Below are 23,348 nucleotides of genomic sequence, written 5' to 3' on the forward strand. Positions count from 1 at the left end.
CTGTTTTTATTTTCACTTTTATTTATTTATTTTTTTTTTTATTTGGCCATTTATTTATTTGGGCCCTCCATACAATTTGACTTTCTTTTCTTAAAACAATGAAACAAAAAAAGCAAACATGTGCTAGAAAAAAAAGTAAAGACATTTTTGAAATCAGTCAAAAATCCAGTTACTTATAAAGCCACTTCTGATTAAAATTTGCTGTTGCCCGGTGTAATTTATCTTAAATGAAGTAATCTATTCCCCATTCATGACATTTTTCCCGTGCGGTTCCAATTTTGCACACATCTCCTTGCACTCAACTACTTCTGTGTAGGCACTTGTGTGCTACATGCTAGTCGCTACTCGCCAGCGAGGCTCGGCGTAGCTCGCTGGAGTCGGCGCTGCTGGAATTTGCCTGGGGTGAGGTGAGACCAAGGTAGAACGTGACAGGTCCTGTCTGACATGTTTTTTTTGTTTCCGAGCGCCACGACTCCCAGATTACACGTGAACTGTCAGCCATCATATCGCCACCTGCGTGTAAATCTGCTCTTGTTGACAGCTGGAAAAAGATTTAAGAGCCAGTCAGAGGTGACAAAATGACATTTGGTTCCTAGAGTAGTGTTTCCGGTTTAGGGCAACAATGTGCGTCAGAGCTGCAGTTGTGTGTTTTAATAAGTTTCAAAGCATGTGGAAAAGGTATTTTTAAAGCTTAAATTATATTTGAAAATGTTTTTATATGGTCTCTCTATATTGCGTGGATTTCACCAGTTGCAGGGGAAGACTGTACTAAAGGGGAAAAAAATCCTTTTGAACTTCTAATTACCATTAGCTTGGTAATTGCTCGTGATTACGCGGAGATGCTATCGCTGGCGTTTTCCACTGCTAAGCAAAGGTTTGAGGTTTGCTTTTTGCGTCACAAGAATCTGCCCGCTGGTGACAGCAAGCGATGGCATTAAAGCAATCTGATAAGATGACTCCGGAGTTACAGAGTAACGTTAAAGTCGATTTTTGCTTTTTTCTCAATTTAAAACTCTTCCCAGGTGTCTTAATAAAATGTTTGTGACATGTTAATTATGGCTTGTTTTGAGGGGGCGGTCCTGTCTCATATATTGCTTACCCTGTCCCCCTTAACTGCAAGGCCAGTGCAGAGGATGAGTTTCGTTACCGTGACGAAAACCCAAAGTCGAAAAGAGAGAATGCACATGACACCACTGTAAAGACAGTAAAACACAGATTGTATTTTCACTTGTGAAAGCAGCACTTCATCGCCAAGCCACTAGATTACATTTATCAATTAGAGTCTGGGGACAAACATCCCTATATACAAGCTATTAAAAAGATGATCATGTTATGGCCCCATTTCAACGGAGGCACCAAAATCTTAAAGGGAAGTCACCCCCCCCCCCCAAATTTTTTTTTTATTGACAATATGTTTTATGTAGCCCCACTAGTCTAAATATGGTATTCTGGTTAATATTGCCTTAGTGGAGTAAGAGTTAAGCAGCAAAATCCTGCAGTTTTTGATCAATATTAGAAGGCAGCCATTTTGCAATGATTGGTCGTAGCAACTGTGATGTCATCTTCAATCGACAGCGGCAGTGGCAAAATGGCCGCCCCCTGAGATGGATAAAACGGCTGGCTTTTGCTGCATAACTCATATTCCACAAATGTAATATTAATCAGAATGTCATGTTTAGACTAGTGAGGTCAAATAATATTATTGTCAAGAAATGTATCAGGTTGACTTCCCCTTTAATTTAAGGATGATCAAATGTATTTATTTATTATTCATATTCCTTGTCCGCCCTCCCCCAGGTCCACTACCTGAAGGCTGGGAACAAGCAATTACATCAGAGGGTGAAATTTACTACATCAACCACAAGAACAAAACCACTTCCTGGTTGGACCCGCGGCTCGACCCCCGCTTCGGTGAGTTCTGCGGCGCACGTTTATCGTAAATGGAAAACAACAGTCAAAGCTGTCGTCATAGAAACGCAAACTCGCCCTCCCCCTCGTGAAGTTCTTCCCAGCTGTAGCAGGCTGAGCGGCTTTACTTTGATTTGATTTTGGACTGCTCCACGTTGCACCTCCCCTCGTCCCGCTTGCTCAGAAGCAGCACCTAACCTTTTGTCAACCATTTTAGTGTTGGAACAACAGCTGAGTTGGCCATTAATCCCAGCAACACCACACGCGCACACAGTAACCCCCTCCTCACCCATTCTCTGTCCCAGCCCAAGCTAAAGTTTGACAGGAGGTTTTCCGCACGGTTAGGAGATAAGTGACAGGAGCAGGTATGCGCGATAAGACTTTTTCAAAAGTGCTGGCCTCAAGTACCATCACATCATCCCCGTGTCAGCGCCGCGTTGGAGTAGATGAAGCCTCCTGGCCTCTCGTCAGCGAATGCGTGCAGAGTCCAAAACAGAGTTGTAAGGCGAGCGGAGCAGCTGGGAGGGGGAGATGGCGGCGGCTTTGAAGATTTATAAGTCATGAACACACACATACGCACACGGCCCGCGGGCGCCTGATAGTGAGTTTCGCAGTGTTAACTGTTCGTGTGCCGCCATCCAGACAAAAACGCAGAGCCGAGTCGGGCCTTCAACCGGGGGTGGGAGTGAGTCACGTATGCACAAGTGTCAGGTCTTAACATTCAAATTTCATGCAAGTCCCAGAAATCAAGCAAGACTAGTCAAAGTACACAAGCAAGTTGAGTTAAAAAAAAAGTCATAAGTCAAGTCTTACGATCTGGCACATTAGGCACTTTGCATTCAAGATCTGGTAGGGCTGAACAATTCATCCAGTTCAAATTCACATCGCAATGAAATAAGGTGCTTCTCAATTATTTTTGGTTACGCCCCCAACAGGAGGAAGAAAATATTTTGCGCCCGCCCAACTCTGTGCCGCTATTATAAATAGTATAATTTGTCTATAAAATTGTTGTGAGTACACCTTTGCAGAGGAGCTAATACTGCTTTCGCACTCTCTGGCAATGAGAGCACCACTGCCACCTACTGGAGTGGATGTAAAATTGCACCTTCATTCTAGTACGGAAAAAATAATAATAATAATTGCGCCCAATTTGAGAAGGACAAAGTTTTTTTTTTTTAATGTATGTATATTTTATTTATTTATTTATTTAATTTATAGTCTGTAAGTTGCAGTCCACATTAACATATTATTTCATGAAAAGTTCAAACAACAAAGCCACAGATTTGTTATTGCAATCGGAAACATTTGACGAACGTTTCTCAAATCAAATTATGTACAGTCTTTCTGTGTTTTCTTTTTAGGGAATGAGCAAGGCAATGAGAACTACAAGGTCAGGAAGCTTTAGTTTTAAGTTGTCGGTTGCTGGCTGGTTTGACGGCACTTTGCTTTGTAGCTGAAATCCATCAAATGCTGCTTTGTTGTGGTTGTTTTGGAACATATTCCTCCACACTTAACTCTGCTGCCGCGCAGGTGTCCAATCGCCGGCCAGCTGCTTTGATAATGGAGGCTAATTTGAGCTCGGCGCAGAAAAGCAGCAGAGCGCCTTTAACGGAGGCCTGTTGCCGGCTGCCCCCACACACACACACACACACACACACACACACACACACTTACTAACATCCAACACAGCCCTTTTCGTGAGGCCCAGTGCAGGCACGGCCTCGTTGTGCTGTCGCTCCAGACAGACTTGAAGCTCTGCCAGGCCTTTTTATTCTGCACTCCAACTCTTAATCTGTTCCAGACCTTTTCAGTCAAAGAACTCCAATGTGTGTGTGTGTGTGTGTGTGTGTGTGTGTGCGTGCTTGGGGGGTTCAGGGGAGAGGAAAAAGGGGGCAGGAGTAAGTCGAGGGTGGGCTTGGGTTCAGGGTTTGAAGGGGAAGAAAGGAAAAGCGATGAACACGGGACACCCAGACGAGATAAGCATGCATCCTCGACAGGAAAAAGGAGGCCAGTGAGCTAACTAGCTAGCCTGCTAGCTTTTTTAGTTCTTAGGCCGCTTTGTCAAAGCGTGTCATGTGACAATCTTCCGCCTCTTCTGAGGGTTGGCAGAGCACAATAATGTCATCTCTCTAATGTGACTTTTCATGGGATTCTGCGGTAACGCTCTCTAATTGCCGTTAAAGTAGTGCAGTGTCTCTTTGGAGAAATCAATGGAGCAGCACAAAAAATGTTTGATTGTGTCAAACTGGCAAATAAAAATAACACATTTTAACACTTAACTCGTGGAAAAAATCAGCTGCAGCTAAACAGAAAAACACATTTTGCGAGGCTGAAGTTTCAAGGATTTGGACAATTTGAAATTGAGCAAGGTAATATCGACTAATTTGGCAATTGTTTAATTTTCTGTGGCACACCAGAAAATCTCTCATAACTTCACTGTGTTAATGGGATCAGATTAGGGCTGTCACTAATAAATCTTATTGGGAATCAATTATTCTATTGATTACTTGATAATTAAGTACCACAAATGTTTTAAAATAAATTATAGTTGCAAGGCAGAATTTTTTGTAGCTAAGTTAGCCAACGTCTTCTACTACTGTAATATTAGTTAGCCCCAGGTGCTATCTAGCTAGCTCCCTAGCAGGTAAACGAGCACCATGTGAGTTAGCTACGGAGCTAGTGAGCGAATATCATTGTGTAAATGATTTGTCAATCTATTTAAGTGTTCCCCCTCTTTTAAAATATTGTGGAATTCTGATATTGCCAAGTAGTTCCCTAGCTAGCTAGCTAGCTAGCTCCCTAGCAGGTAAACGAGCACCGTGGGAGCTAGCTAGGGAGCGGGGGAGGTAGCTAGCTAGCACCTGGGGCTAAAGCCAAACTGTGGCAGCGTTTTTACTTTCTGAACCTGGATTTGTCACCTGTAATGTAGCGTATGCACGACATGTTGTTCCACCGTTTGCGTTCTAAAACCGCAACGATTGTACAGGTGTACCTAATAAACTGTCACCTGAGTGTATGCAGCATCAGAATTCATTACATTTGCCCTTTTATTTGATCTCTTGTTAACTTTTTTCCTTCTTTACACCAATAATCCGCAAACTTGACAGCATTTGTTGGCGGTACATGAAGGAAAAAGTTTTTGTGACTTATGTAAAATAATCATAGTCAGTTAGCATTTGTAGCTCCACGTCTGGAGGTGTGTGTGCGTGTGTGTAGTGTAACGCGGCTCCCGGCATGATGGCATGATAAGCGCCGGTGTTGCTGGCTCGTTGTGTTGCGGGCGTGCGTGAAGAAGACAAAAGGCAGACGGCATTAACTTGGTCTCTTATCTCCCTCAGCCCGATGGCTTAGGCCGCCCTCATGTGTTGCTAACACAAACCCTGTGAAACACACACACACACACACACACAGAGTGAGCCTCCTTGTGTGTGCTATCAGGCTGGCCCTGAAATGAACCTGTCCTTCACTCCTATCTCGTCCTCTCACGCTGAGCTCGTTCACGGCGGCAAATTTTCTCATTGTTGGCGCATACTCGCCGCGCTTGCTTGGCCTTACTGTTTGGTCTGCGAGGCAGACCTTTATTTTGTTTTATGACATCATTTTCACTCTAAATGTAAGCCTCGAAGGACGTGTTTGAAGAGTGTGTAGTTCAAGTGTTTAGGAAGGTTGTCCTCCGCCAAGGCCGAATAAGACTCATTTGGATAGGCAGAACAGTAACTATTAATATTAGTCCAGAATTCACCGAGTAGCTGAGGAAAATTCGTTCATTCAAGATAAATGGTAACACATACATTTTTAGAAAGAAGTTAATTCTCCATGAAACCTAGTTTGAATCGTTTAGCGATGAGATAACGGGTTTACACTCTAAAACAGAAGAAGAAACAAAATCATCTCAAAGTTTTTGACAATTAAGTGAGTCAGGCGTTGCAAATGTAAGCAATGATGCCAACGTATTTTAATCAGTTTCGCTCCTCCCACTGAAAGCAGTTGAGCAGCCTCTAATTTCTTCCCCACTCTGCCTTTGCTTTTGCTTTTGCTGACCGCATGCTTATATGTTTTGGACTGTGGCGGGTGGAAATATGTAACTGCATTTGGTGGGCAACAGTTCATCTTAGGGGGGGGAGGGTTTACCCAGCGGAGGCAAGGCAAGGCAAGGCAGCTTTATTTAATGAGCACATTTCATACAGAAGGCAACTCGGTGTGCTTCACATAATCAAAAGTACATTTAAAAGTATTCACAAACTAAACCGTTAAAGCCATTCGAAAGCAAAGATACAAAAAGTAGCCTACCAAAATTAGAAAGAGAATGTACAGTGACAAACAAAAGAATCAAAGACATTCAAAAGCAAAGCAAATAAATAAAATGTAGCTTTCTGAAATTATTAAAAGACAGTACAGTGAAATTGATTTTTAAATCCTTTAAAAGACCTCAATCTGACTTCACGTCTGTTGGCAACTTATTCCATTTGTGTGTAGCATAACAGCTAAATGCTGCTTTGGACTCTGGGCCCCACTAATTGACCCAGGTCTGCAGACCTCAGAGCCCTACTGGCTTTATATTCAATTAGCATTTCTTCTGTTTATTTATATTTAATGACAATTGTAAATAGTATTTATTTACAATAAATCAAAGGTCAAATTATTTAATGAAGGAATGTCAAACTTATTTTGTTATGATTTGCTTCGGAAATATTTGATCGCCTCATATAAGATAACCACAGCAAATTGATGAATAACTACTTTTGAAATCAGAGGTCAGCAACACAAAAAAGTATTGAGACAATTTGCAAGTTTTTGGTGTTGTAGCAAGAAGTAATAAGTTGATGGACATAATTTGCTTTTGTGGGCCACATAAAATGATGTGTGGGCCATATCTGGCCCCCGGGCCGCCAGTTTAACACCTATGATTTAATGAGTGAAAAATCTCACATTTTCAGGAAAACAGGTAAATTAATGCAACACATTATTGATAATGTGTTAAAGGATGGAGGAGTATGCTCATGGAAAAAATTAGCGACGCGAGCATGTATCAATTTGAAATCCGTTGAAAATGAGGCCTCATCGCCGTGTCAACTAGTGCCTGAGCTGGCGGAGGGATACGCACAGAAAAGACGAGGTGTTCACGGTGTGTGGCAAAGATAAGAAGTGGAGAGAAGTTGCACTCTCTCCCATGACTGCATGCATGTGGGAGCGGAGGGGAGGCGGCCGCTCCGTGACTGTGTGGGTGGGGGCTGCTCGGCAGGAGTGGGAGGCGGATGGATGGCTGCGTTTGGGAGTGTGGAGGGGGGAGGGGGGGTGGTGGTGGTGGGCCTCCGGTGCTTCCCAGGGAGCGCCCTGGGCCGCGCTCCATTCAGCTGCGGAGATAGTGTAAACAGACAGTGATTGAATGGTGATGAGGAAGGTGCCGGGGGAGGGCGGAGACGAGCCCCCCCACCCCACCCCCGCCGTCCCCACCGCATGGAAATTGTACCCCTGTTAGGGCTTTGTTGTGGTCGGGCGCTCCGCCGCATAAGCAAACACCCCTCGCATTGACTGTTACGCCCCTTGTGGTCAGGCACATTTGCCTGTCTTGTTGATAAAAATACAACTGTGACCCACTTTGCATGCATAGATTACTACTACTCATGTTTATTAGCACCCCCCCCCCCCCCCCAGGCCAGAAAATAACAAAGATGTGGCTGAGGAACAGCTGTACCTCCAATACACATACACACAACTTTTGTTGTGATGATGTCACCGTGCTGCAAGCTTGTTTGACAACCAAACACTGTCACAGCCAGAAAAAAGGTAACTGGCCACTACATTAGGCACACCAGCATAATCCTATTTATAAACTTACGTGGGGCACCGTTGGGAAGTCTGTTTTTTTTTTTTTAATGCTAACAACCCGGCATGTACAAATTCACTTATTTACGGGGGCGGGGGGTTACATATTTTTTTCCTTAGTTTTTGTTTTAGGTTCATTTGCATTTTTTTGTAGAATTGTTTTTATTTCAATTTCAATGGGCACCAATTATATTTTTTATTTATTTAATTATATTCATCCATCCATCCATTTTCTTAACCGCTTTTCCTCACAAGGGTCGCGGGGGGCGATGGAGCCTCTCCCAGCTGGCTTCGGGCAGTAGGCGGGGTACACCCTGAACTGGTTGCCAGCCAATCGCAGGGCTATTTAATTATATATTTTATATATTTTTTTATATATATATATATATATATTATTATTATTATAATTTTTTATTAATATTATTATATCAGATGTATATATTATTTGTGAGCCAGCCTACCACCCTATCCCCTGCAAGTAGTGAGTTTCCACTTTATAGTTTTAAGTTGTAATATGTCCATTCACCACTAGATGGCAGTCACTGTTTAGTTGTTTGCAATGGTATTGCCCTATACTACAATGTGAGCAGGCCTAATATTTTTTTGCAGATTTGAAATCACATGCAGGACAAACATAGTACCTCAATTAGACTTTACATTGATCTGATTGGCTGGATCAGGATCGGACGGTGTTTTGTATTTATGCAAAATGGGTGATTGGCTGTAAGTATAGCCTTAATTTGCCCAATCGATCGACTCTATGAAATAAGACGATATATGTTATATTTTATGTTTATCAGTGTTTTTGAAATAATTTGTATTTTTCGTGCAATTTAGAACAATGCAAAAAATACTCTATTGGGAAATATAGGTCATCTGTCATTGTTTTTTTTGTGGGGGGGGGGGGGGGGGTATCAAAAGCACTAGTGGTATCGGTTTTGAGGTGACTATTCATGCAGGTATCAGTCCGAAAAAAGTGGTATTAACCAACTCTAGTCAGAATAATACTAATAAACAAGACTCCAAGATTTCAATAAAAAAAATCTCCAATTCAAGCCAAGCTTCATTATCGTTGTGAAGACGTAAACATTGAGTCACCGGATGTCATTAGATTGCGCAAGTACACCTAACAAAGTGTTCTGTGGCTTAATCACAGGAGCTTTAAAGTGAGATAAAGGGGTAGAGCCAGGCTGCAGGGCTCCAATCACATTTGTTTGAATGGAAACAAACATGCACAATGAAGAGGATAAGTCACGACTGATGCAACAAAGGCCGTCTTAGTCAGCGAGTGGGCGGGGATCAGGTCTTACAGGAATTGTGGTCGATCGGGACTGCGCGTGCTAAAAAACTTGCGCCGGGACTTCCTTTAGCCGACATAACCTGCTCTACTGGCCGGCCTCCAGCCTTTTTCAGCCTGAGAGGTGAACTTGTAAGTCCTGTTGTGCTGTTTTTTTTTTTCTCTTTTTTTTCTTGACGTCACCAAGCACTCAAGGCATCGCACTGACACTCTCACACATAAACATGCGCACAGTTTCCGCTCACAAACTCCCCGAGAGATGGACTTTACGGGTCCCCGTAGTAGGAAATGAAGGACATTTGGCGACGTTTGCATGACACCGTTCATTATCTGCAGGCTATTTTTTACATCAGTTGCGGATGCACGTGCGCGAAACGGAAGCTTGCTTCTTTTGTGGATTGAATGTCGTCATGATAATCGGCTGCCTTGACATACGACTGACCCAATTTAAGCGTTTTCAAGACACAAGCCCTTGCTCGGCCCATATTGAATTTGCTTTGACTTGTGAAAAAAAAAAATGATTATTGTCAAACCAAACATAAAAAAAGAGAAATACAAGTTGTGTATTTAAATATAGTAAATTCATGCAGCATAACTGCTAAATGCTGATGCACCATGTTTGCGTTGAACTTTGAGATCCACTCATTGAGACAGGTCTGCTGACCTCTGTGGTTCATAATCCACATTGTGTATTGTTACTACAATGGTCATTTACAGTTTAAATTATAAACATCAACAGTAAATAAATAAAAAATCAATATTGACTGTTTTTCGTTATTGACGGCAGGTCCCTCTGACCCACATAAACAAAGAATTACATTTTAATAATTCAAATAAAGTACATTTACAAAATTTATTAAAATCACAAGAACATTGTTTTTGAGAAATGTATTATAGAAATGCTCTAAAAGACTTCAATCATAAGTGTTGGGGGGGAAAGCATTTTTTTTTTTAAACCTGGATTTAAAAGCATTTACACTTTATTTCTGTTGGCGTCTTATTCCATTATTGTGCAGCATAACCGCCAAATGCAGATGCACCATATTTGTTTTGAAATTTGGGATCCACCAATTGACGCAAGTCTGCTTATATTCCATGAGCATCAAGTTTTGTACATCTACCATTTAAACTTCAACTTTACTCTCTAAGAAAGTACATTGCGGTTCGTGTAAATAGAGACAACCGTGATAGGCATCAGTAAATCTTAAGCATTTAAACAAAGCCTCCTCCTTGCTCTCTGTGCAGCCATGAACCAGCAGAGGATCTCCCAGAGTGCACCTGTGAAGCAGGGCGGCCAGCTGCCCCCCAGCACCCTCGGCGGCGCCAACCAGCTGAGGCTGCAGAAGATGGAAAAGGAGAGGCTGAGGCTCAAGCAGGAGCTGCTTCGGCAACGTCCTCAGGTCGGGACTCGGGCTGTTTTTCTACGCACATTTTGAAGAAAACCAAAAAAACATGAACCTCTCTGGGGACAAAGAAAATCATTAGCAAATGTTGTCACGTTTGGAAATTTGAGGCAAAGGAATAGGTGGTGCGAAAAAGCCAGGTGTTCCCAAACTTTTAGTTAGAAAGGGGAGACATTTTTCCAATTATAGCAATTTCTTTTTTTTTAATTACAGAGCCTCTAAGGTGACATGAGGGAAAAAAAGATTGAAATGTTTCTCATTGGGACGAGAAACTTTCTCATTAGAATAACAAAGTAGTCCGTTGCATGCTAGCAAGGGAGACCCTCCGTCTACATTTCGCTTTGCATTTGAGTGAAAATGACAAAATTTCCACCCGGGACTTTATTATAAGGACATTGCAGCTTTACTTGCAAGTCGTCACCGTTATGTAAATATGTTTTGTATTCTGCCAAATAAGATACCACCTAATGAGGAAGTTTCACATTCAAACAAGAAAACGTTCAAAAATAAAACAATTAAAACAGTGGAAAGCAAAAAAAAAAAAAAACACAGTAAAGTAATAATAATATAAATACGAAAGAGGATTTGGGCCAGTGAAAAGAAAAAATAATGGTTGGCAAGATTCAAACTTTATTCTCGGAATTCTGACTTTAAAGTGAGAATTCTGATTTTATTAGTGCTACTACTCTTCAAGTGCGAATAGTGAGAATAAAGTCCGAATTCTCACTTGAAAGTCCGAATTCCGCAAATGAATTCCTAACATTGAAAGTCGTGAGTATTATTAGAAGAAGCGCCGTAAATGTCGACAAACACAAAAGCAGTGCTGTGGTCCACCGTAGTTGTTTTGGTCTCGACAGGCTGAATCTGTTTACAATTAAAAAGCGTGTCGTGTAAACAGCCCCTAAGCATGCAGATGTTTTTCGAATGTCTGTTGGACTTGTGTGTAGTTGGTCAAACGCTTTCATTTTCGAGCAGCACATCTGGAATAACCTTTTCAAGATGACTCACCTCACTCGGAAGTTCAAACTTTCAAACCCGGCTTTGATGGGCCTCCATTGTTACGCCACGCTGCCACGAAGTCTCGTGACTCATCGGTGGTAATTTGACCACTTCCTAGTGACACATCGCCGCCTCCGCACAGGGCGGTGCGGCCCCCGAGTTCAGGAGTTTACTCAAGGCAGCGTCCCGGCACCGGAGTCACGCGACTTTATGATGATGATGATGATGATGAATGAGGGCCGCCACTGACTTGTTTACCGTGTTGCTCGCACGGATTGTTTAAAGTTCACAGTGTCGGAAGTGACCAAAGTGTGTGCATACAAAAAGCCTGATTGGACCGTCCATAATGAAGGGCAATTGTTCAGAAGATAGTCCAGTAATGATCATCCAATCTCATATTGTCATTTTACTTTTCTTGTGGCACACAGTTGACGTAACGTTTTTATTGTTTGTTGACATTTCCCACAATAATCATGTCACTTCACACACAATCGCTGCTTAGCATGTGTTGATAAAACACAGGCAGCTATGGAGGACCAAAACGTAAAATAAATAAATGAATAAAAGTGAAAATAAAAATAGATTAAATTTAATATATATATATATATATATATATATATATATATATATATATATATAAATGGAAAAACAACTATATATATATATATATATATATATAATTTTTATTTTCTGAAGATGCACTTCTCAGGATAACATTTTGCAATCCAAAGTCGAATAATTTTTTTTAGATCAACTCATTTGCTCCCAAAAACGTATAAAAAGGTTTTATTTTAACTCTTTGACTGCCTAAAACGTTAAATAACGTTTAGTAAAATCCTATGGAGGAGTGCCAAAGACGTTAAAAGACGTTTGTTTCAAAACAGAGGTGAAACTAACCATTTTCTGTTGTTGATTACTGAAGGTAGAAACAAACTTTTTTTTTTTTCTGATGAAAGATGAGAGTCCAATCTTTCATTTGGTAGTATGTGTGTTTCCATAGTCCAAACACATAATTTTCTATGGACCTTGAAAGATCAGTCAAAATGCTTAAAATCGGCTGGCACTGGGGACATCCCGTTTCTGAAAACGTCTGGCAGTCAAAGAGTTAAATATTACCATGATATCAAAGACGTATTTATACGGTTCTTTAAGGATTTTTTTTTTTCATGCTATAGCATATAGCTTTGATGCAGCCGCTGAACTGAAGTGGGACGCTTGAAGAATGGTAGTTATTACCAAAATGGCCAGCAGGTGGCAGCAGAGAATGAGATCAACCAGGGCCATGTTGCAAAGAAAGGTTTAATTTTTAAAAATAAATACACAAATAAAAAAGGAGACTAAAAAAATAAAAATGAATGTGGAAATAAATACAAAAATAAATACGCTCTGCTCTCACATTTATTTATTTTCATGCTGCAGACGCTCTGTCAGGACAATATGTCTTGGGTTGGGCTCTGTTGCAAATGGGTCGGGTTGTGAGCGGGTCGGCGAACAAGGGAATTTCACCGGCTTGCATGGAGAGCTCCAGCAATGGACGACTATCTTGTCCACTGTCACCACGACTTGAGTTGCTCGACATCAAGTCATTGTTATATTGTTGTTTTTATTTCCATTTATATTTAGTTTGCATTTAATTTTTTAATTATATCTGTTCTTATTTTCACTTTTATTCATTTATTTAGTCATTCATTTATTTTTAACTTTGGCAGTTTTGGTCCTCCGTAGGCAGCGAGCTACTGTATGCTAAGCTAAGTTAGCTGGAGAAGCAAGCGTTCGTGACATGTTGACAAACTAACAATAAAAAAATTAATAATCTGAAACTACATAATCCTGCCCCAAACTCGGAGAAATCGATTGGCAGCAAATGCATCAGTTTCGCTATCAATCCTTCCTAAATTCTCGCGTAAAATTCTAGCGTTAGCTCAAACCTTGAATGTTCATGGCCCCAAACAGTCGGTCATGTTCCAGCGATGCTAACAAATCACGCTAAAGCGTCTCATTCACGAGTGTCGGTCTCGTGGGGGGTCCGCAGGAGCTCGCCCTGAGAAACCAGCTGCCCACCAGCATGGAGCAAGACTGCGGCACCAACCCCGTGTCCTCCCCGATGGCACAGGACGCCCGGACCATGACCGCCAACAGCTCGGACCCATTCCTCAACAGGTTGGTTCTGAAAGTGCTTGTTGGACTTTGTAGGTTTGGTAACATTCTAAAAATCACTGAATTGTTTATGTCATGATTTAAACGGATACTTGACTCATTGAGCCATTTTCACCAGTAAAAAGTTAATATTTTGTCCAGAATGAATTTGATAACTTCAGTATTTTTCCATGTACAAGTAATACCTTTAAAAATGAATTTTTTCCACTCGTCGATTAAAGATGACATCACCTGTGCTGAGGAAGTCGGTAACGACCAATCATGGCTCACCTGTTTTCTGGGTTTGGTCAGCAAACTGAGCCGTGATTGGTCGTTGCCGACTTCCTCAGCACAGGTGATGTCATCTTCAGTCGACAGCAAGTGGAAAAAATTGTTTTTAAAAAATATTAATTGTACGTGAAAATTAAAGAAGTGATCAAATTCATTCTGGACAAATTAACTTTCTACTGCTGCAAATGTCTCAATGAGTCAAGTATCCTTTTAAAGAAATGCTAATTAAATATAAACCTAGTCGGGCTCTGAGGTCTACAGACTCGGGTCGATTAGTGGGAACCCAGAGTTCAAGGCAAACACGGTGAAGCAGCATTTAGCTGTTATGCTGCAGGGTCTTTTAAATCATTTTTTTAAATCAATGTTTGCAAAATCTTGTTTTTGCATTGTCCATTCATTTAGTAATTTTAGTAAGCTACTTTTTCCTTCTTTGCCTTTAAATGTTTTTTATTTTGAATTACATGAAGCACATTGAGAGGGAAAAAAAGCTGCCTTGCCTTTCCTTGCCATGAGTAGCGCCCCCATTCGTCGACATGAGCACAAGTTGAGTATCAAGCGGGCCGGGTGCACGTGGTCCAGTGTGTAGACGGGCCGGCCTAATCCCCCCCCACCCCCGCCCACCGACACCACTCCCCAACCCCCAACGCTCACAATGGCCTCATTCATGGCGTCTCTGCTGAACTCTGCCTACATATTTTTCCTCTGCTAATTAGTGCAGCTTGTCAAATGTCCTCTCTCCTTTGTCCCTCTTGGTCCGTGGCTTTTCATCCGATGACGGCGGCGTTTACGCGGCGACGGCGAACTTTTAACAAGAGCGTGTCGGTTTCCTGTTTGTGTCCCTCAGCGGGACGTACCACTCCAGGGACGAGAGCACGGACAGCGGCTTGAGCATGAGCAGCTACAGCGTCCCTCGCACTCCCGATGACTTCCTCAACAGCGTGGACGAGATGGACACAGGTGAGGACGCACGCCACCAAGCAAAATGGTCGCCGGAAAGGGGCTGCCACGACTTATCGAATGACTCGAGAAAATTTGATTACAAGACCAAGTTGAGGAAAAACCTCTGCCTGGGAAAGAGTCCATAGGGAATATCCAAAGTTTGGGATCATTTCACACTTAACAAGAAAGACAAATCGCAACCGCTGGTAGACGCTAAATCGCGTTATTGTGCGAGCGGTAAGAACAACCAATGCGTTACAAACACGTTTATACACTCAGCACACAGACTGGCTAACGGCTAGCTAGGTAATTGCCAGCTAACGCTACACTCTCATTCGTTGGCACCCATGTCACTCACCAAGTCAGGCCCCGCCTTTTAAAGCCACACACATTCGGGTTCACAAATGGGGTTCAAAAAAGGGCTAGGGTTTCAAAGTAGAGTGAGTGCTACAAAGTTGGGTTTTCAAAGTAGCATTAGGGTTTCAAATTAGGGTTGAGGTTTCAAATTTAGATGCAGTAATAATTGCAAGCCAACTCTACTCTGTCATTCACTAGCACCCATGTCACTCACCAAGCCTTTTAAAGCGAGAGGCACTCAATGTTTCCAAATAGGGTTAAAAATTTGTTTAGGGTTTCAAATGAGGTTTTCAAAGTACGTTTTTTAAAATAGGGTTAGGGTTTTAAAGTAGAGTGAGTGTTACAAAGTTGGGTTTTCGAAGTACAGTTAGGGTTTCAAATTGGGTTTTGGGTTTCAAATTAGGGTCTCAAAGTAGGGTTAGGGTTTCAAATTGGGGTTATGAATTAGGGTTAGGTTTTCAAAGTAGGGTTTTACAAATAGGGGTAGGGTTTCAAATTAGGGTTATGGTTACAAATTGGGGTTTCAAATCAGGATTAAGGGTTGAAATTAGGGTTTTAAGGTTCAAAAAATACAAAAATAATGTCATTTTTGTGTGCGTGTTCGCTAAAGAAAATATTAATGAATTAAACTGAGCTCTCCAAAAAAATAAGCTTGAATGTGCTGCATATGGCAAAGTAAATAAATAAATAAGATTTTGACATACTCGTAGGGTTTTTTAAGCAAGATAACGCTTTGTCAACAGCACAGATAATAAATCATTTCATTTGTAGCTTCAAATGCTATCACCACTCTCAGAATCACTCTTTTAAACGATTGCTCTAAAACCATCACTTTTGCACCATCAACTGCAGATATAAAAACATTTAGCGATGAAACATGATGTGTGTGTGTGTGGCCGGCAGGGGACCCGCTCCCGACCTCCATGGGCACGCAGCCCAGCCGCTTCCCCGACTACCTGGACGCCATCCCGGGGACGGACGTGGACCTGGGGACGCTGGAGGGCGAGAGCATGGTGGTGGAGGGCGAGGAGCTGATGCCCAGCCTGCAGGAGGCGCTCAGCTCCGACATCCTCAACGATATGGAATCGGTTCTGGCGGCCACCAAGATCGACAAGGAGAGCTTCCTCACGTGGTTATAGAGGGGGGGAAAGGGGGGGGGGCCTCCTTCTTCTTCCTCCTCCTCCAGCGTGCTTTTGACGAGACATTTCAGCGAGCCTGTCTGGACTTTTCCCCGTTTTCTGCGTCAGTATTCTTCTCGTCTTTCTGTCTCCTTTTTATTTTGTCTGTGTCTTCAAGGCTGGCCCATGAGCAGACAATAACGCAAAGGGTCCCCCGAAGCTCGACCTCGGGCGTCTTGACCCCCCCCCCCCCCTCGCCCCTGTTTCTCCCGTAGCGCCTCGTTCCCCCGCAGTTAATCGAGCTTCACCTTCTGCCTTTTTTTGTTGTTGTTTTTTTTTGGGCCCGAGGATCCAAAAATGATGTATTTGACCAACGCTACGGATTTGGAGTCAAGGTATCAAAAGGCCCCCCAAATTAGGATGGGTGAAGGTTTTTGGCAGGGGAGGGGGGCCCAGTGGGGGGCCGACCACATCGCTGCTTGGCTGTGCCAGCGTGTCTAAGTTAAACTTTTTGTTGTTGTTGTTGTTAGATCAAGTGCCTTCAGCTTTTGTTTTAAGACGGCGAGCAACACGAACAAGTTTCTTCACTTTCTCGTTGATTTTTAAACGCATTGTAACGGGAAGTAGGGATTTTATTTTTATTTTTTGCATCTTTATATCGCAGTCTTACCAGCTTTTATCTCTCGTTTAGTATTGTTAGACTTTTTTTGGGGGGAGAAGACGTGTATGATAGCTTAGACTTTTTTTTCATTTTTTTTTTCATATAGTCACACCACATGAAGAAACGTTGTTGATTGGCTTTTTTCGTGGCCCGTCGTTTCAACAGAAATATTACAAGCTTGTGTCTTTCACCGACAAATATTCCTGAACATTAACCAAAAAAAGGACAAAAAAAGAAAGCAGATTTGTAGGTGGAATGATGTGAAAAGACGTTGAAGCAAGTTGAAGAGTCACGTCGATGGTGAGGTTTCGGCGAAAGAACCGATTTTTCTTCCTTTCTTTTTTTTCCCCCGAGGAATAATTAAGAAACAATCCGTTCTGATCGGAGACGGGGACTTATGGCAGATTCCAAAGATGTTTGTTTGTGTTTGTGATTTTGCTTCCAGTTTCACGGTGATTTCTTAATCAGCCTGTGTATGAACAAAATGTATGATAAGCTAGTGAGAAGAAGAAAAACAAATTGTTGTAGGTTTACCTTGTCTTTATTTCTTTGTTTTTAGTTTTGCGACGACGACGACGGTCGTTGTGAGTGACTAACCCTGAGATTTGAAAAGATTTTTCTGATTTGGAGTTTTCCGATGTTTACGCCACGGTTTGATCGCTAACCTTCAGTATCCTTTGGTAGCATTAACTTTGGAACTTGATGGAACAATTTTACGAGCAAAGAACAGTTGTTGTTTTTTATATGTATGCCTTGTGAGAGAACTTCTTTTGTAGAATTGATTTTACTGGTCGGTTTAATCGATGCATTGGGAGACGGATAAACAGTGTTGGTGAGAACAATGCAAAAAAAAAAAAAAAACACGAGTGGTACACTACAAGGGCTTGTATTGCACGGCGACGCTTTTAAGTTCGGATGCAACTCGGCGTTGATTTTATGCTTACTTTAGCGCGTGACCGTCGACACCAACTTTAGCTCGTTGACCGTCATCGCCGTAGCCGTAGAGCTAATCACACCAGTTAAAGAAATTTTAAAAAATAAAAGATTTTGGTATTTAGAATTTTCTAAATGCACATGAAATTTATATTCAGCAATGATCTGTTCTTTTGTTTTGTTTTTGTTTTGATAGATACGTGCATGTGTTTTAGAACCATAAAATCTGTTACATTATCTATCTATATATATATATATATATATATATATATATATATATATAAATAAAAATATATATCCCTTCATATACAAACGTTGAAATTGGCTTGAAATAAAAGTATATACTTTGTGGTAATACTTTGCTTGTGTGGTGTTTATTTTACGTATGTTGTGTCACATTTATGGGGGCAAGGACCTTTTAAACATTTTCAAGAATTTTTTTTATTAGTCATAAAAAGGGTTAGGGTTCCATAGTAGGGTTTCAAATTAGGGTTTGGGCTCCAAAGTAGGGTTTCCAACAAGGGTTTGGGTTCAAAGTGGGGTTTCAAATTAGGGTTAGGGATCCAAAGTAGGGTTTTAAAATGGGGTTAGGGTTCCAAAGTAGGGTTTTAAAATAGGGTTAGGGTTCCAAAGTAGGATTTCCAACTAGGGTTAGGGTTCCAAAGTAGGGTTTCTAAATAGGGTTATGGTTCCAAAGTAGGAATTCCAATTGGGTTAGGGTTCCAAAGTAGGGTTTCCAACTAGGGTTAGGGTTCCAAAGTAGGGTTTCCAACTAGGGTTAGGGTTCCAAAATAGGGTTTCCAAATAGGATTAGGGTTCCAAAGTAGGGTTTCCAACTAGGGTTAGGGTTCCAAATTAGGGTTTCCAAGTAGGGTTAGCGTTCCAAAGTAAGGTTTTAAAATAGGGTTAGGGTTCCAAAGTAGGGTTTTAAATAAGGGTTAGGGTTCTAAAGTAGGGTTTCAAATTAGGGTCAGGGTTCCAAAGAAGGGTTTCCAACTAGGTTTTCGCTTGCGAAGTAGGGTTTCCAACTTGGGTTTGGGTTCCAAAGTAGGGTTTCCAACTAGGTTTTCGCTTGCGAAGTAGGGTTTCCAACTTGGGTTTGGGTTCCAAAGTAGGGTTTCAAATCAGGGTTAGGATTCCAAAGTAGGGTTCTGGTTCCAATGTAGGGTTTCAAATTAGGATTAGGATTCTAACGTAGGTTTTCTAACTAGGGTTTGGGTTTCAAAGTAGGGTTTCAAACTAAGGTTAGGGTTTCAATGTAGGGTTTCAAATTAGACACAAATAGTCACAAATTTACTGAACTTTCTGTAAACTAAAACCTAGACTTTGTCCAGCGTGACCATGCATTGGTCGAAAAATCAATGAAAAGTGACAGTTTGCTGACCTCCAGTGGTGAATGTAAAGAAGTACTACTTCCAGTCACGTGACTTTCTTGCCATTGAATAGATGAATTAGACTAAAGTATTCATAATTTTTGTTCTAACGTGCAAACCACGAATGTTTTTTAAATATATTTAGGGGGAAAAAATGTTTAGCATCACTGGATCATAAAACAGAATGTGAGAACATTCTAATAAAAGTATTTTTGTTAACCAAATTCATTTTGGTAAAAATCTGTAAAGTGATTCGTGCATTAAAAAAATATATATATATTTTAACGATAAGTGAAGAAGAAAATAGTCACATTTAGATTTAGATTGATTTATTGTAAATTTACAGTACTGTCTTGTTAATATCCCAATATTTATTAAATAGCACAGAGGAAAAAATGGTTACATAATTGAAATCTCATCAGACAATGACCACATATGTTCAAGCTTACTCTACATGAATAAGAACAAAAAAAACATTTTGTGTTGTGAATGAAGTTGAAGCAGAGTTGGCAAATCCAAGTCCAGAAATTAAAAAGCCTGCCACAGTTTTGCTTTAGGCCCAGGTGCTAGCTAGCTAGCTACCTAGCTAACTCCCATGGTGCTCGTTTACCTGCTAGGGAGCTAGCTAGCTAGCGCCTGAAAGTAAAAACCCTGCCACAGTTTGTCTTTAACCCCTGATGCTACCGAGCTCCCTAGCTAGCTCCTACGGTGATCGTTTACCTGCTAGGGAGCTAGCTAGCTAGCTAGCTCATTAGGGGCTAAAGCCAAACTGTGGCAAGGTTTTTACTTTCTGGACCTGGATTTGCCCCCTCTAAGTTGAAGGCAACACACCACAGCAATGTTTTCACAGTGTGAACTTGTTTGTTGTTGTTTTTTCAAATCTTATAGACCTTTGACATGTCATAAATGTTTCCAGGTGACAAAACTGGACATGTCTCGTTTATTTTGAAAAGGTCTACAAGACAGCATTTAGTAGTAGTAGTAGAAGACACACAATCTTTTCACAGTAAATACAAAACATTGACGTATACTCAGAAAACAGTTTATTGGAGTGTATAAAATTGAAAATGTATCAATGATCATCTCTCTCGCTCATGCGTGACTTCCCAGAATCTCATCCAGATTGATGTCTTTCATCCAATCGTCGTTCCCCGAGCCCGATTTGAGCAGGGAGTCGATGAAATCCGAGTCTGTGTTAATACCCGGGACCGTGTTGTCTCCCTCGGGCAGGAAGTCGAAGGTGACGCGGTTAGCGCGACCGCTTTGGTAGCTGCTCGCAACGGTCTCGGCGAAGTTTCTCGCGGCCGGAACCTGCTGCTCCGGAGAGGTCTGGTTCAAGTTGGGCTGGGCGGGTCTGGACCCGGCGTCTCTAATCATCATCTGCAGGTCTGGTGCCACCTGGTTGGGAAGTCCGGCGGGTCTCTGCTGGTACAGATGGTTCTGCGGCAGATCCAACGTGGCGGCTTGCCGCCCGAGTCCGGCGGGCTTGCCGACCGAGCACCAGCTCACGTTGGTCATCTGACCCGTGACCCGGGAGGAATGCGGGTCGGCCATGGGCCTCGGGTGTGGCTCCCCTGTGCCGTTATTCATCCCGAAGGAGTTCCCTTGCGCGTTGGGGCCCAGGAATCGCACCTTATTTTGGTTGCGCGCCATTCGGTTGGGATTGGGGAATTGTCCGATGCAGGGAGGGGGCTGACAGTCAAAGCGGTGGTCTGACGAGTTCAACTCTGAAGCGGACCCGCGTGGAAGGTGGCACGGCATGGAATGAAGGTCCTTCTCCGGGCCGGCGCTAGAAGACTGGGATGGATTTGCACCTGAACAGATGAGAGAGACCACATCTTGGATGTAGCCCGAATAGAATCGCTATGTGCAAGGGACCACGAATATCAATAATTCACGTATAAATAGAATTGCTTTCACAAAAACAAATGTAATAAGAAAAGACTCCAGAAAAACACAACTAAAGTGGGGGATCAGGTTAAAAAAAAAAACGAATAAGAGGATATCGAAAAAAAAATACTGTCAATAATAGGGCCATTATTGACAGTATTTTTTCCTTACTCTCTTATTTGTGTTGTTGTTTTTTTAACTCCCCCACTTATTTGTTTTTTCTGGAGTATGTTTTATTTTTAAATTACATACATTTAATGTTTTGTATTTACTGTGAAATATTTTTATTCTGAAAATGTATAAAATAATTCGCTTGTTTTTTTCTTTTTTAGGGAACCTAAATAAGGGAAACACAAATAAGTGGGGTATTCAGGTAAAAAAATAAAAAATAAAATAAAATAAAAATAAGTGGGTTTTGGAAAAAATACTGTAAATAATGGGGGCATTATTCGTGTTTATTTGTTTTGTTTATTTATTTTTTTACCTGATCCCTCCTACTTAGAGAAAAAAATAAACAAGCAAATTAAGTCATACATTTTCAGGAAAATATATTTATCCATTCATTTTCAAAGAATATCTATTCATCCATTTTCTGTAATAAAATATTTGTGCAAATTGGGAGTACCACAAGAAAAAGGAACTTTTTAGACACAAATGTCATACATGTTCAAGGAGAAAAAAAAACGATCACAAGAATACATTACAAGAAAACTATTTTAAATTTAAGTTGTATTTTGTTGAATAAAAGTTGTAAACTTTCTCTTAAAAAAAATCACAATATTATGAAAATTAAATTGTATTTATTCTAGAAAGCAAGGACCATCTTTCAAAAACAAAAGACAGCTCTTTGGAGAATAAAGACATATTTTCCGATAAATAAAAGGTGCAAATTTTTTAGCGTTAACTAATTCAATAGTAAGTTTTTCAAGAATTTTTTTGTTTTTTTTTCCTAAGATAAAATAAAAAATATATACGTAAAGCAATCTTTTTTTAAACCAAAGTTGCATTTTCCACCAACGGGGGAAAAAAAAAGCATATATTTGAGAAAAATGTTGTCATTAAATCCAATTTTATAACAGGAAAAAAAAGCTGCACATGTTCAAGAAAAAATGTTACGAGTCGAAATTTTCTAAAAAAAAAGGAGTTGTAATTGTGCATACATGCCACAAGGTGGCGGCAAGCACCTTAAAATGAAATAGTACTAGCATGTACACAATTATTAACCCATGTTGCACAAATGACTATATTAAGTGATTTAAAACATTCAACACCATCAAGGGTTTACTCATACGCGACGGTTTACTTGCTCGAAGCTATAACACGAAAAGTGAAGCTCACTTGGGAAGACGTTCGTGCCCACCACGGTTCTTTTATAATCTGGCGGCGGCCTGGTGAGATGACGGCTGAACTGATCCGGCGTGTTGTCTTTGTCCTGGAAAGACATTTGACGTATTTTGAAATAAAAAAAACTTTTTTTTTTCTTTTTTTTTTTACAGAAAAATGCAAGTCCTACATTGCGAAATGTATGCTGAATAAAACGTGTTAACCGTAAACAAGGTGAGGCGCTTACGGCTCTGTGCGTTTGGGAGAGTTGTCTGTGCATGGCGGGAGATTTGGCGGGACCCCTTAACGGGTGTGGGGGCAGCGGGGGGCGCGGCTGGCCCACGCTTCCGTTGGAAGACAGCCTCGGTCCAGCGGGGACACCCTGACATCAAAACAACGCACACACATGAGAATTTTCAGACGAAAAAGGTGTAACATTACAAGAACAAAGTTGGACTTTTGAAAACTATTTTCATTTCCATCATTTATTTCATTCATTTGTAGAAGAAAAAAAAAAAGACAATATAAAACAATATTCTTCATTGTTGAACGAAAAGGAGCAGAAAGAAGACAAGTCTTATTGTATCTGCCCCGTTTCTCCCCAGAGCTCATTTACAAGCTAAAGTAAAACATAAACAACAGCATTTATTTTTTTAAATAAATTAAATTAAATTGTGACAGCTCTTACCTTGTTAGACTCAGAATTTCATATAATATATATATATTTTATTTTTTTTTACAAAAATCTGATTTTTTTTATGCCAACAAAATACATCTTTGTTACTAAAGACTAAATATTACCGAAAAAATAAATAAATAAATGAATAATAATTTCTGTAAAAATATGAATTTCTCATTTTTATCTTATGACTCTTTCTCAAAAAAGCCATTTCA

The 23,348-nt window shown here is 40.9% G+C and overlaps 2 protein-coding genes across 3 annotated transcripts in view; one reads left to right on the forward strand and one right to left on the reverse strand.

Annotated features, from left to right (window-relative positions):
* Nucleotides 1-18,223, forward strand: part of yap1 (Yes1 associated transcriptional regulator) — a 36,423-nt gene extending 18,200 nt beyond the window's left edge. Inside the window, exons 4-8 of one of the 2 annotated variants that reach the window (XM_077565363.1) lie at nucleotides 1,798-1,911; nucleotides 10,277-10,431; nucleotides 13,466-13,593; nucleotides 14,705-14,817; nucleotides 16,060-18,223. In XM_077565363.1, the coding sequence (XP_077421489.1) occupies nucleotides 1,798-1,911; nucleotides 10,277-10,431; nucleotides 13,466-13,593; nucleotides 14,705-14,817; nucleotides 16,060-16,295 (746 nt within the window). In that variant the 3' untranslated portion in view covers nucleotides 16,296-18,223. The remainder of the gene's footprint in view (nucleotides 1-1,797; nucleotides 1,912-10,276; nucleotides 10,432-13,465; nucleotides 13,594-14,704; nucleotides 14,818-16,059) is intronic. The other variant, XM_077565365.1, reaches the window with a different exon arrangement.
* Nucleotides 18,224-19,553: 1,330 nt separating this feature from the next.
* The window catches only part of maml2 (mastermind like transcriptional coactivator 2), a 40,612-nt gene continuing 36,817 nt past the window's right edge, over nucleotides 19,554-23,348 (reverse strand). The window contains exons 3-5 of the mRNA XM_077566876.1: nucleotides 22,702-22,836; nucleotides 22,470-22,563; nucleotides 19,554-21,055 (exon numbers count right to left, since the gene is read on the reverse strand). Coding sequence (XP_077423002.1) covers nucleotides 20,334-21,055; nucleotides 22,470-22,563; nucleotides 22,702-22,836 — 951 coding nt within the window. The 3' untranslated portion in view covers nucleotides 19,554-20,333. The remainder of the gene's footprint in view (nucleotides 21,056-22,469; nucleotides 22,564-22,701; nucleotides 22,837-23,348) is intronic.

The sequence above is a fragment of the Vanacampus margaritifer genome, chromosome 5 (genome assembly GCF_051991255.1).
Source record: "Vanacampus margaritifer isolate UIUO_Vmar chromosome 5, RoL_Vmar_1.0, whole genome shotgun sequence".
NCBI lineage: Eukaryota > Metazoa > Chordata > Actinopteri > Syngnathiformes > Syngnathidae > Vanacampus > Vanacampus margaritifer.